The 12,496-nt window shown below is 41.6% G+C and overlaps 1 protein-coding gene and 1 pseudogene across 2 annotated transcripts; one reads left to right on the forward strand and one right to left on the reverse strand.

Moving 5' to 3' along the window:
* Positions 1 to 7,748: 7,748 nt before the first annotated feature.
* Positions 7,749 to 9,173, reverse strand: LOC308417147 (small EDRK-rich factor 1-like; the record flags this gene model as incomplete). The annotated part of the gene is made up of 2 exons (XM_080912289.1): positions 7,749 to 7,956; positions 9,109 to 9,173. 2 exons carry the CDS (start codon positions 9,171 to 9,173, stop codon positions 7,749 to 7,751), a joined length of 273 nt encoding a protein of 90 aa, XP_080768415.1.
* A 474-nt stretch (positions 9,174 to 9,647) lies between these two features.
* LOC308439731 lies at positions 9,648 to 11,106 on the forward strand (annotated as a pseudogene). The gene has a single exon. The product of its transcript is annotated as an uncharacterized misc_RNA (transcript).
* Positions 11,107 to 12,496: the final 1,390 nt, after the last annotated feature.

A 12,496-nucleotide genomic window follows, 5' to 3' on the forward strand; every position in this document is an offset into this window, starting at 1 on the left:
AGGCACAGCTTTGGCCTGGAGAAGGCTTCAGCCATCTGTTCTCTTCAGTGATAAAGAGGATGAGGCTGGATTGGCTCGAACCTGAGAGGCACAGGAATGCTTTCTGGGAACTGTGGTCCTGGTGCACATTTGGCTTTGCATTCTTCTACAGAGATACCTGAAACCATTGGGCAGTGGCCAGAAACTTGTGGTCAGAAACAGAAGGCAGGTTGTTGGGGAAGAGAGTGGTAAGTTGGGATTAGTGGTTCCAGAATGTTTTAGAGCAGAGGGATACAAATATTCTAAAATTAGAGACTTAATATTTCCCAACTCTTTAAATACCCAAAGCCACCGCCTGTGTATGTATCATATACTTCAGCAGAACTATGAGTCAAACCCAGGACTTTGCGCAAGCTAGGTACATGCTCTCTACCTCTTATCCTAAATTACGAAGTTTAGAGGGTCTTTTACTGTACAGAAAGTATAACTTAATAAAGACATTGCTTTAAAAAGAAATCTGAAAAGTTAGTTCACAAGGCAGGCATCTAGTCTGTGCTGACGCCATAGGTGTGGTCAGAGACATGAGATCACTAGAGGCGCTCACAAACGAGGGAAAGGCTTCTGTAACTCAGAATAACCAGGGAGGCACTAAACGCATAGTCACCACGTGCAGGACTTACCTAGATCCCACAGGCAGGTGTACACAGCCACAGTGTTGGCCACAGTGGTCACCTTTGGGTTTCCTGCAGGTAGACACTGCCTGACAGCCCACAGGTTCTCTCGTCTTACTGCTGAGTTGGTCTATCTCAGTGGTGTGATGACAACCTCAGAACAGAGCAGTCTGCGGCCAGTCCTTTGCCTCCCATGTTGATGGAAGTCACCAGCTCTTCTCTGGAGATGCCCAAGGCAGAGGTGTAGGCTCTGAAGTGATCCCACGAATCACTCCTGCAGTGAAGCTCCTCAGTGGGCAATTATACCAAAATTGTCTCCTCACTTTGAGGGGTTAAGTCAGCTGGAATGGCAGGTATGCCCTGGACACCGAGGCTCTACCTCTGCTTTCTCTCTGGACGGCTGGATCTGTGTCATTCGTGCAGAATTGCCTTCAGCTGTGGTATCTGACCTCAGCCTCTATGACCAAAATCAAAAACCTTCAAAAAAATCTTCTAAACTCCACAGGTTATACTTTTTAGCCTCTAGAAATGTTCAACATCTGGTCTTCAACCTTCCCTCCAAACCAGTACAAGGACTGACCCTGAATGACCCTGATAAATGCAACCCAGTTGTCCAACACCCACCTCTCTCCTGCAGAACAAAATCAATTGCAACCAGATGAGGATTTCCATGTGGGCCAAATGGACATCAGGCAGGAGAACACAGGGAAATGTAGGGAAATGTTGCCTAGTGGGGGAGGGCAGGAGTTCACTTCCTAGGGACCCACTGGCTATAAAGTGCTCTGAGATATGTGTACCGCAGGGGAGGGAAAGCTGTAGAGGCCACCACAGCTTAGTGCTGTATTTGGCAACTCGAGGAGGAAAGGGCTGGTGGGAGGACAGGAAGACTCAGAGCTTCTAGAAAGCAAACACTTCCCACTTCAAAGATGTCTGAGGAGCTGGGTGGAGACTCATGAGACCTTTTCTGAAGACCTGGGCTGTATGGGAAGTTCATTTGACAGAAGAGAAACAAGACAGTTCATTTTTATTTTTGATGAAGTGAAACTTCAGCTTGGGAAAAACAAAAAACAAACAAACAAAAAAACAACAACAAAACAAAACAAAACAAAACAAAAAACCTGTGGTAACCAAAATCTAGTTCACAGATAAACACCATTGGCTCTAGCCCCCCCCACTTCCAGAACTGTGCCTTGAAAATCACATAAGGGGCAATTTGAAGGTCATGAATGAATTTGACTGAGCTGCCTAGCAGGAGAAGAAAACAAGCAAGCAGCAAGGGAAGAGTTTAAAATAACAAGGGGGGATCTTTAAATAAAGCTATAGAACTGGGTAGCGAACCTAGTCCAAGGGTTAAAACAAGCTTTTCCTTCAAAGTTTCTATGGTAACTAGATAAAATCTACAGCAAGCGTGTAGTTAATGAAATACTTCTGGGCCAATATGTAGCAGTTAGGTAATGCAGAGTGACTTCGTACAGGCTCCAAAACAGGTCATGATTTAGCTGCTGTGTGCTTTGTTCCCAACAAAAATTAGACACTGAGTATGCTGAGACTCCATTTACTGTAGGCCCCGATTTATCTCCATAGCAGAAATCTTGGAAGCTGGTGTTGCTCCAAATCACTTGGAATGAAGAGAGATCTCCCGCATCCTGATTCCCTGCCTTTAGCAACAGTTTGTGTCCATCTGACACATGTGCAGTGTTGATTTGGACAGTTAGAGTTAATGCTTGTGACTAACTAATTCTATCGGTACACAAAGAATAAACACAGTCTGCCGAGGTTAGTTGGAAGCTATTTTTGAGCATGGCTAGGAAGCAGTGGAGATGCTTGGGCACTGGGAGCCAAGAGATGATACTCAAATCCAGCCAACTGGGAGCACTGAATCAGGGAGCAGATTGTTGAGCCTTTCTGTCTCAGTTCCTCATGAGATGAGCCCAAAGGTAGAATTGACTTAAAAGTTGGCTGATGGATTAAAGGCGATTAAAATATATATTATGTCCACAAAACCAACCTACAAACAAAAACATTTGCAACATATGTCCTGGAGTTTTTCTCTGATGTAATTTTGGCTGTAAGACCAATTCCTTTGTAAGACCAGAAAACACTGAAACTAAAACTTTACAAAACACAAGTGGAAAAAAATTGCATACCAATATTCTTCATGAACATAAATATAAAATTCGTCAATAAAATGTGTAATAAGAAAATTTTTGCAAACTGATAGGTATATAAACTCTGGGCAAAGTAGAAACATTTAAGTTACCACGTCTATAAATACTGATACATTTTGAGCCACACACAATGTCGGGCACACATGTGTATTATTTAATCCCAGTCTCGATGTTGTTTTATAGGGTAGGCTTACTATAAAACATATTTAGCCTCAAATCACGAGGCTATTAAAGAGCAAAGCCTTGACTCAACATACACAGCAAGCATGCTGTGTATAAAAAGACAGTTTCACCTTTATAAAAATATACTGTGGTTCTTATTTCTTTTCTTGCTTTACTGCACTGGCTATGGCCTCGATGTGCAGGGAGAACTGGAAGCAGTAAGATATGTCCTTGCCTAAGTCTCCTCCACAGCTGGGGAGCATCCACTGTTCTAGTGCTAAGTGTGATGCTTGCTGCTGTTTTCACGGGTTTTTTTCCCTTTTTAAATTAGATATATTTTATTTACATTTCAAGTTATCCCTTTTCCCTGTTTCCCCTCCATAAACACCCAATCCCATCCCCACCCCTGCTTCTATGGGGGTGCCCCCCACCCACCCACCCCTTTTCACCTCCCTGCCCTACATTCCCCTACACTGGGGCATCAAGCCTTGGCAGGACCAAGGGCTTCTCTTCCCATTGATGCCCAACAAGGCCACCATCTGCTACATGTACAGCTGGAGTCATGGGTCTGTCCATTTCTACATTTTGGATAGTGGTTTAGTCCCTGGGAGCTCTGGTTGGTTGGTATTGTTGTTCTTATGGGGTTGCAAACCTCTTCAGCTTCTTCAGTCCTTTCTCTAACTCTTCCACTGGAGATCGAATTCTCAGTTCAATGGTTAACTGTGAGCATCTGCCTCTGTATTTGTCAGGCTCTGGCAGAGCCTCTCAGGAGACAGCTATATTAGGTTCCTGTCAGCATGTACTTCTTGGCATCAGCAATATTGTCTGGGTTGGTGGCTGTATATGGGCTAGATCTCCAGGTGGAGCAGTCTCTGGATGGTCTTTGTTTCAGTCTCTGCTTCAAATTTTGTCTCCTTATATGCTCCTGTGAATATTTTTTCTGCCTTCTAAGAATGACTGAAGAATCTGCACTTTGGTCTTCCTTCTTCTTAAGCTTCAGGTGCTGTGTAAATTGTATCTTGGGTAATCTAAGCTCTTGGGCTAATATCCACTTATCAGTGACTACATACCATGTGTGGGTTTTTTTTTTGTTTGTTTGTTTGTTTTGTTTTGTTTTGTTTTTTTGTGATTAGGTTAGCTCACTCAGGATATTTTCTAGTTCCATCCATTTGCCTAAGAATTTAATGAAGTCATTGTTTTTAATAGCTGAATAGTACTCCATTGTGTAAATGTTCCACATTTTCTGTATCCATTACTCTGTTGAAGGACATCTGGGTTCTTTCCACCTTCTGACTTTTATAAACAAGTCTGCTATAAACATAGTGTAGTATGTGTCCTTGCTATAAGTTGGAGCATCTTTTGGGTATATGCCCAGAAATGATATAGCTGGGTTTTCAGGTAGTACTATGTCCAGTTTTCTGAGAAACTGCCAGACTAATTTCCTGAGTGGTTGTACCAGCTTGCAATCCCACCAACAATGGAGTATTTCTCTTTTTTCATGTCCTTGACAGCATCTGCTGTCACCTAATTTTTTTTTTTTTCAATCTTAGCCATTCTGACTGGTGTGAGGTGGAATCTCAGGGTTGTTTTGAATTGCATTTCCCTGATGGCTAAAGATGTTGAGCATTTCTTTAGGTGCTTCTCAGTCATTTGAAATTCATCAGTTGAAAATTCTTTGTTTACCTCTGTACCCCCTTTTTAAAAATAGGGCCATTTGATTTTCTGGAGTCTAATTTCTTTAGTTCTTTCTATATGTTGGATATTAGCCCCCTATTAGATATAGGATAGGCAAAGATCTTTTCCCATTTTGTTTGTTGCTCTTTTATCCAAATGATAGTGTTCTTTGTCTTATAGAAGCTTTGCAATTTTATAAGGTCCCATTTGTCTATTCTTGATTTTAGAGCATAAGCCATTGGTGTTATGTTCAGGAAAATTTCCCCTGTGCCTATGTGTTCTAAGCTCCTCCCTACTTTCTCATCTAATAGTTTCAGTGTACCTGGTTTTATGTGGAGGTCTTTAATTCATTTGCACTTGAACTTTGTACAAAGAGATAAGAAAGGGTCTATTTTCATTCTTCTGCATGCTGAGTGCCAGTTGAAACAGATCCATTTGTTGAAGAGGCTGTCCATTTTCCATTGAATGTTTTTAGCTCCTTTGTGACCATGATGTGTGTGGGTTCATTTCTGGGTCTTTGATTCTATTCCATTGATCTGTCAGTCTCTGTACCAAACTATGCAGTTTGTATCACAATAGCTCTCTAACACAACTTGTAGTCAGGGATGATAATTCCCCCAGAAGTTCTTTTATTGTTGAGAATAGTTTTAGCTATCCTAGGTTTTTTGTTATTCCAAATGAATTTGAAAATTGGAATCTATGAAGAATTGAGTTGGAATTTTGATGGGGATTGCATTGAATATGTAGATTATTTTTGGCAAGATGGCCATTTTTACTATACTAATCTTGCCAATCTATGAGCATGGGAGATCTTTCCATCTTCTGAGATCTTCAATTTCTTTCTTCAGAGACTTGAAGTTCTTGTCATACAGATCTTCACTTGCTTGGTTAGAGTCACCCCAAGGTATTTTATATTCTTTGTGACTATTGTGAAGGGTGTTGTTTTCCTAATTACTTTCTTAGCTTGTTTATCATTTAAGTGAGGAAGGCTACTGATTTGTTTGAATTAATTTTATATCCAGCCACATTACTAAAGTTTGTTTGTTTGTTTGTTTGTTTTATCAGATTTAAAAATTCTCTGGTCAATTTTTTGGGGTCACTTAAGTATACTATCATATCATCTGCAAATAGTGATATTTTGGCTTCTACCTTTCTAATTTGTATCCCTTTGACTTCTTTTTGTTGTCTAATTGCTCTGGCCAGGAATTCCAGTACTATATTGAATAGGTAGGGGGAGAGTGGGCAGCCTTGTCTAGTCCCTCATTTTAGTGGGATTGATTCAAGTTTCTCACCATTTAGTTTAATGTTGGCTACTTGTTTGCTGTATATTACTTTTACTATGATTAAGTATGGGTCTTGAATTCCTGACCTATCCAAGACTTTTAATAGAAGGGGTGTTGAATTTTGTCAAATGCTTTCTCAGCATCTAATGAGATTATCATGTGGGTTTTTTTTTCCTTTTAGCTTGTTTATTTAGTGGATTGTGTTGATGGATTTCTTTATATTGAACCATCCATGCATCCCTTTGGGTGAAGCCTACTTGATTTTGATGAATGATTGTTTTGATGTGTTCTTGGATTCATTTTTGAGAATTTTATGGAGTATTTTTGCATCAATATTCACAAGGAAAATTGGTGTCAAGTTATTTTTTTCTTTGTTGGGTCTTTATATGGTTTAGGTATAATCATAATTGTGGCTCCATAGAAGGAATTAGGTAGTGTTCCTTCTGTTTCTATTTTGTGGAATTGTTTGGAGAGTATTGGTATTAGGTCTTCTATGAAGACTGATAGAATTCTGCATTAAACTCATCTGGTTCTGGGTTTTTTTTTTTTTTTTTTTTTTTTTTTTGGTTGGGAAACTTGATGCCTGCTTCTATTTTTTTTAGAGGTTATAGGACTGTTTAGATGGTTTATATGATCTTGATGTAACTTTGGTACCTGGTTTCTGTCTAGAACTGTCCATTTCATCCAGATTTTCCAGTTTTGTTGAGTATAGGTTTTTGTAGCAGTATCTGATGGCTTTTTAATTTTCTTCAGGTTCTGTTGTTATGTCTCCCTTTTCATTTCTGATTTTTGTTAATTTAAATACTGTCTCTGTGCCCCCTGGTGAGTCTGGCTAAGGGTTTATCTTTCTTGTTATTTTTTTCTGAAAGAACCAGCTCCCAGTTTTTTTGATTCTTTGTATAGTTTGTTTGTTGTTTGTTTCTACTTGGTTGATTTTAGCTCTGAGTTTGATTATTTCCTGCCTTCTACTCCTCTTGGGTGCATTTGCCTCTTTTTGATCTAGAGCTTTTAGGTGTACTGTCAAGCTGTTACTGTATGCTCTCTCCAGTTTCTGTTTGGAGGCACTCAGAGCTATGAGTTTTCCTCTTAGCACTGTTTTCATTGTGTCCCATAAGTTTGGGTATGTTGTGCCTTCATTTTCATTAAATTCTAAGTCTTCAATTTCTTTATTTCTTCATTGACCACGTTATCATGGAGTAGTGTATCTGGTATTTTGATGATTATGTGGCAGGAAAAAATTCTTTTCTTGTCCAATCTATTTGGAATTTTGTAGGCTTCTTGTATGCTTATGGGCATTTCTTTCATTAGGTCAAGGAAGTTTTCTTCTATAATTTTGTTGAAGATATTTACTGGCCCTTTAAGATGGGAATCTTCACTCTCTTCTATACACATTATTCTTAGGCTTGACCTTCTCATTGTGTCCTGCATTTTCTGGGATCTTTGGGTTAGGGGCATTTTGAATTTTCTTTGACTGTGTATCAATGTTTTCTATGGTATCTTCTGGCCATGAGATTCTCCCCTCTGTCTCTTGCATTTTGTTGGTGATCCTTGTGTCTATGACTCCTGATCTCTTTCATAGGTTTTCTTTTTTTTTTTCTTTTTTTTCTTTTTACATGCATGGTCAGTTCTTTATTCTTTGATAAATGGTCTTAAAACATAACATTAAGCAAGGCTGAAAAGTAAAGTTTAACATAGTTTTATAAGGACAAGTTATAACACATGTAATGATTAGTCACTCTGTGAAATTTTGATCTTAGAGCGTATGATGCACCCGCTGGCAATAGCACCCAGGTTTCCAAAAAAGCCAGTCATCATTTTTCTCTTGTCTGCATAGATTTCTTCTCATTGGCTACCTTCTGCTTTTGTTGCATGATCTCTGAATCCCTCTGCTTTCTCTGAGATGTAGTCAAGCTATCCTCTTTTCTTTTTCCTTTGCTAATTTCCTGGGTCTTTTTCATATATTTCTGTCGGGCAATTTCTCTTTGATTTCCACAGGCTATGCTGATGGCCGGCCCGAGACTGAGCCCCGGGAGGGCCCTCCCTGTGGCGACACCTCGCTCTGTCTTTCATAGGTTTTCTATCTCCAGGGCTGTCTATCTTTGTGATATCTTTATTGTTTCTATTTCCATTTTTAGATCCTGGATGGTTTTGTTCAATTCCTTCACCTGTTTAGTTATTTCCTCTTTAAAGGCCTCTACCTGTTTGCCTGTGTTGTCCTGCATTTCTTTAAGAGAGTTCTTCATGACCTCCTTAAATTCCTCTAACATCTTCATGAGTTGTGATTTTAAATCAGAATCTTGCTTTTCTGGTGTGTTGGGGTATGTAGGACTTTGCTGTGGTGGGGAACTAGGTTCAGATGATGCCAAGTGGCCTTGGTTTTCGTTGCTCAGGTTCTTAGAGTTTCCTCACACCATTTGCTTATCTCTGGTGTTAGCTGGTCTTGTTGATACTGACAGTGGCTTGACCCTCCTATAAGCCTATGTGTCAGCACTAATTCGGAACCAGCTCTCTCCTGTGGGGTCTGGGTATAGAATTCTGTAGCACAGGGTCAGCTCTGGGCACAAGCAGAAACTGGAAGGATCCTGTCACAGACTGTTCCTTGGTTCCTATATCCCAAGGGTTCTGGGCAGGTTCCTCCTCTGCCAGAAATTTTTGCAGAAGTGGTGGTCTTACCTGTGCTCTCAGATGTGTCAGCACTTCTGAGAGACAGGCTCTCTCACCACGGAGTCCCAAATATTCTTTAATGTACTCAAAAAAGCTCACTCTAGTTTTCATTTACTGACAATTTTTAGCACAGACAAATATGGAATTTGTTGATTTTGTTCCATCAAGACAATGATATGCCTTTTCTCTTTTATTGTGCTAAAGTAATTAATTTCAATGACTGGTTTCCAAGTATTTCAGTAACTTTTATTCCAGTTAATGAATGTATTATTTTTCTTAATTTTTTAGTATGAATTTTTATTTATGGAAAATACTGGCCTTTGATGTCCTTTGCTTTTATGAAAGAAGTTGGGAATGTATCAGCAGAAGTCCCAAGGGCAAAAAGAGTTTTGGGGTTTGTGTGTGTGTGTGTGTGTGTGTGTGTGTGTGTGTGTATGCCTGTACATGGTCACATGCACCTCTTCCAGGAAAGACAAACTTTCAACCTGGACTCTGAAGGCCACTCACCCAACTCTATGTCTCAGAGAAACTAAGAGACAGCAGTCAGACCCACTCAGATTATCGATGGTCATCTTCTTTACTTAAAACCAACTTGCTGTAGTTGTGGCTAATATCTACAAAATACCTAGACGGGTGAACAGAGCTGATACATAAAACTGGCCAGCTCAGGCTACCCTTGTAAGGTCTACCTGTGCCCTAGGTCACACTTAAATACCCATTGACAAGGACAAAGCCACACTCTGTATGACAGGGTACAATGATTCTGTGTCTAGCCAAAGTGCCAGCTTCCACCTCAAAGAGATTGAAAATGCTATTGGTGATTTTCACTGTTCTCTTTGATATTCTATAACTTAAATAAATATCATGACATAAAGTTAAGTACGATTAATAAAACTCTCTTGGGTGGTATGAAGATAGGAATGGGAGAAAACAAAAAGATTTTGTATGAAATGTTTAAAACAAAATACAAGGCTCAGTCCTGGCAGTGTCCCTTCTCAGTCATCTGGAACCCTGTTGCTTGGTGGCTAGTGCACCCATGTTTGAACATGGCTTCAAATGACTGTACCCAACATGCAAATCAAAGCTACAGGGCCAATTCTACCCAGCCTGGACAGGGCTACTTCCAACAGGGCAATCAGCACTATGGCCAGCAAAGTTACAGTGGTTATGGCCAATCAGCTGACACTTCAGGATACGGCCAGAGCAGCTATGGTTCTTCTTGTGGACAGACCCAAAACACAGGCTATGGAACTCAGTCAGCTCCAGGGACATGGTTCCACTGGTGGCTATGGCAGCAGCCAATGTTCCCAGTCTTCTTATGGTCAGCAGTCCTCCTACCCACTGCTGGGGAGGCTGGCTATGGCCAACAGCCAGCTCCTAGTAGCACCTCAGGAAGTTATGGTGGCAGCTCTCAGAGCAGCAGCTATGGACAGCCCCAGCGTGGAGGCTATGGTCAACAGTCTGACTATGGTGGACAGCAACAAAGCTCCTATAACCCACCCCAGGGTAATGGACAACAGAGCCAGTACAACAGCAGCAGTGGAGGTGGTGGAGAAGGTGGTGGAGGAATTATGGCCAAGATCAGTCCTCTATGAGTGGCAGCGGTGGTTATGGCAATCAGGACCAGAGTGGTGGCAGCCATGGTGGCTACGGGAAAGTTCAGCAGGATCATGGGGGCCGTGGCAGGGGTGGTGGACGTGGTTACAACCAAAGCAGTAGTGGCTATGAACCCAGAGGCCGTGGAGGCGGCATGGGCAGTGACCATGGTGGCTTCAATAAATTTGGTGGTCCTCAGGGTCAAGGATCTCATCATGATTCTGAACAGGATAACTCAGATAACAATACCATCTTCGTGCAAGGCCTAAGCGAGACTGTTACAGTTGAATCTGTGGGTGATTACTTCAGCCTATGATTAATTTGTATACAGACAGAGAAACTGGCAAGTCGAAGGGTGAGGCAACAGTCTCATTTGATGACCCACCTTCTGCTAAAGCTGTAATTGACTGGCTTGATGGTAAAGAATTCTCTGGGAATCCTATTCAAGTTCCACTTGCTACCCGCCGAGCTGACTTAATCGGGGTGCTGGAATTGGTCATGGAAGCTGAGAGTGAGGTGGACCCATGGGGACATGGAGGCTATGGAGGAGGTGGCAGTGGTGGTGGTGGCCAGGGAGGACTCCCCAGTGGAGGTGGTGGAAGTGGAGGACAGCAAGGAGCTGGGGACAGGAAGTGTCCTAATCCTACTTGTGAGAATGTGAACTTCTCTTGGAGAAATGGATGTGACCAGCGTAAGGCACCCAAGCCACGTGGCCTGGGAAGGGGACCAGGAGGCTCTCATCTGGGGGAAAACTATGGAGATGATCAATGTGGCCGAGGAGGATATGATCGGGCGGCTGCGGGGGGCTTCAGAGGGGCATGGGGTGATGGGGACAGAGGAGGGTTTGGCCCTGGCAAGATGGACTCCAGGCCAGAGCACAGACAGGCTCGCAGGGAGAGGCCATATTAGCCTGGCTCCTGAAGTTCTGGAACAGCTCTTCCAGTACCCAGTGTTACCTTGTTGTTTGTTAACTTACAATTCAGGGTCGCTTATGGATACTTGGGGGTGGGGCAGTGTGTGTGTGTGTGTGTGTGTGTGTGTGTGTGTGTGTGAGTGTGTGAAACTACCATAATTGTAACCATACATCTGGTTCCCATTAAAAAAACATAATTTTAGTTAAAATAATACAAAAGAACTGTAATATTTACAGTTCTTATTTCTACTAATCATCACATAGCCATAGGTGAGATTTACAACTGCTTTCTTCTACCATTTCCATGGTCCCCCTTTTTTCCTGCCTGCAGCCAGCATGTTAGCTGAATGTGGGACTTGCCTAGTGAGGTGACTGAGATGACCCATTCCTTCATACCTGAAGGGATGAAGCTCTTATTCCACTACTGGGCTGTGCTGTTTGAACTGGGATGCTGTAGTTTTCCATCAGATGTCAGACAATGGTAGTTGTTACTCACTCCTAAACAAAGTATCATTAATCAGGTGGCTTAGACAACAGAAGATTTTTCACAGATGTAGAGAGAGGTTGGCTAGTTTGGTTCCAAGTGGGGTCTTCTTCCTGACTTGTAAATGGGCGACTTCTTGTAATGCTCACAAAGCAGAAAGTGAGATTATCTCCCATGCGAGGTCACTGATTCCACAAGAATTCAACCCTTAACAAATTTATTTTCTTTTAAAAGCACCACTTTAAGATGCTTCTATATTAGGGAATACAGCTTAGAACATAGAGATCTCGGAGGACACAAACATTTATTTTTATAGCAGTATTACTCAGAAATACTCCAAAGGACTTTCTAACATACTGTTCCTGAACACCTTTGTACAGTACCAACCAAATTTCTGCTTGGAAATTAGGACCAACACCCCCAGCTAGTGCAATAATCCTTCTTTGCCTGTTTACTAAAAAGAATGAAGAATCCAAACTGTCCAGATGCAAGACATAATTTCTTTTCCACTGGAATCGCATGTCTGTTGGTAGGATTATTCCCATTAAAAACCAAAAGCTCTAGACCAGCAGAACCTACAGTCACAAGGATGACTAGAAACAAATGTCTCCTAGTAGCTCTCTAGAGGCAAAGTTGAGCAATGTTTTCTCTGTTTCATCTTACCCATCCTTAGGTATATGAATGCTAACTGTGTTCAAAGGAACAGTATATATTCCGTGACAGCTCACTGCATTTAGTAGCCCTTTGAAGGACATTGCAACCTATGAGGTATTGGCTGGCTTGTGCTGTTGAAAAATTCCTGAAGGCTGTTTTACCCTTCTGTTACCCTGGAGGATGGTAGGTGTTCCATGACCATGATATTGTAGTCATAGATCAGATGCTGTGAAGTCCCTTGATCAGAA

The sequence above is a fragment of the Micromys minutus genome (genome assembly GCF_963924665.1).
Source record: "Micromys minutus genome assembly, chromosome: 1".
In the NCBI taxonomy this organism is placed as follows: domain Eukaryota; kingdom Metazoa; phylum Chordata; class Mammalia; order Rodentia; family Muridae; genus Micromys; species Micromys minutus.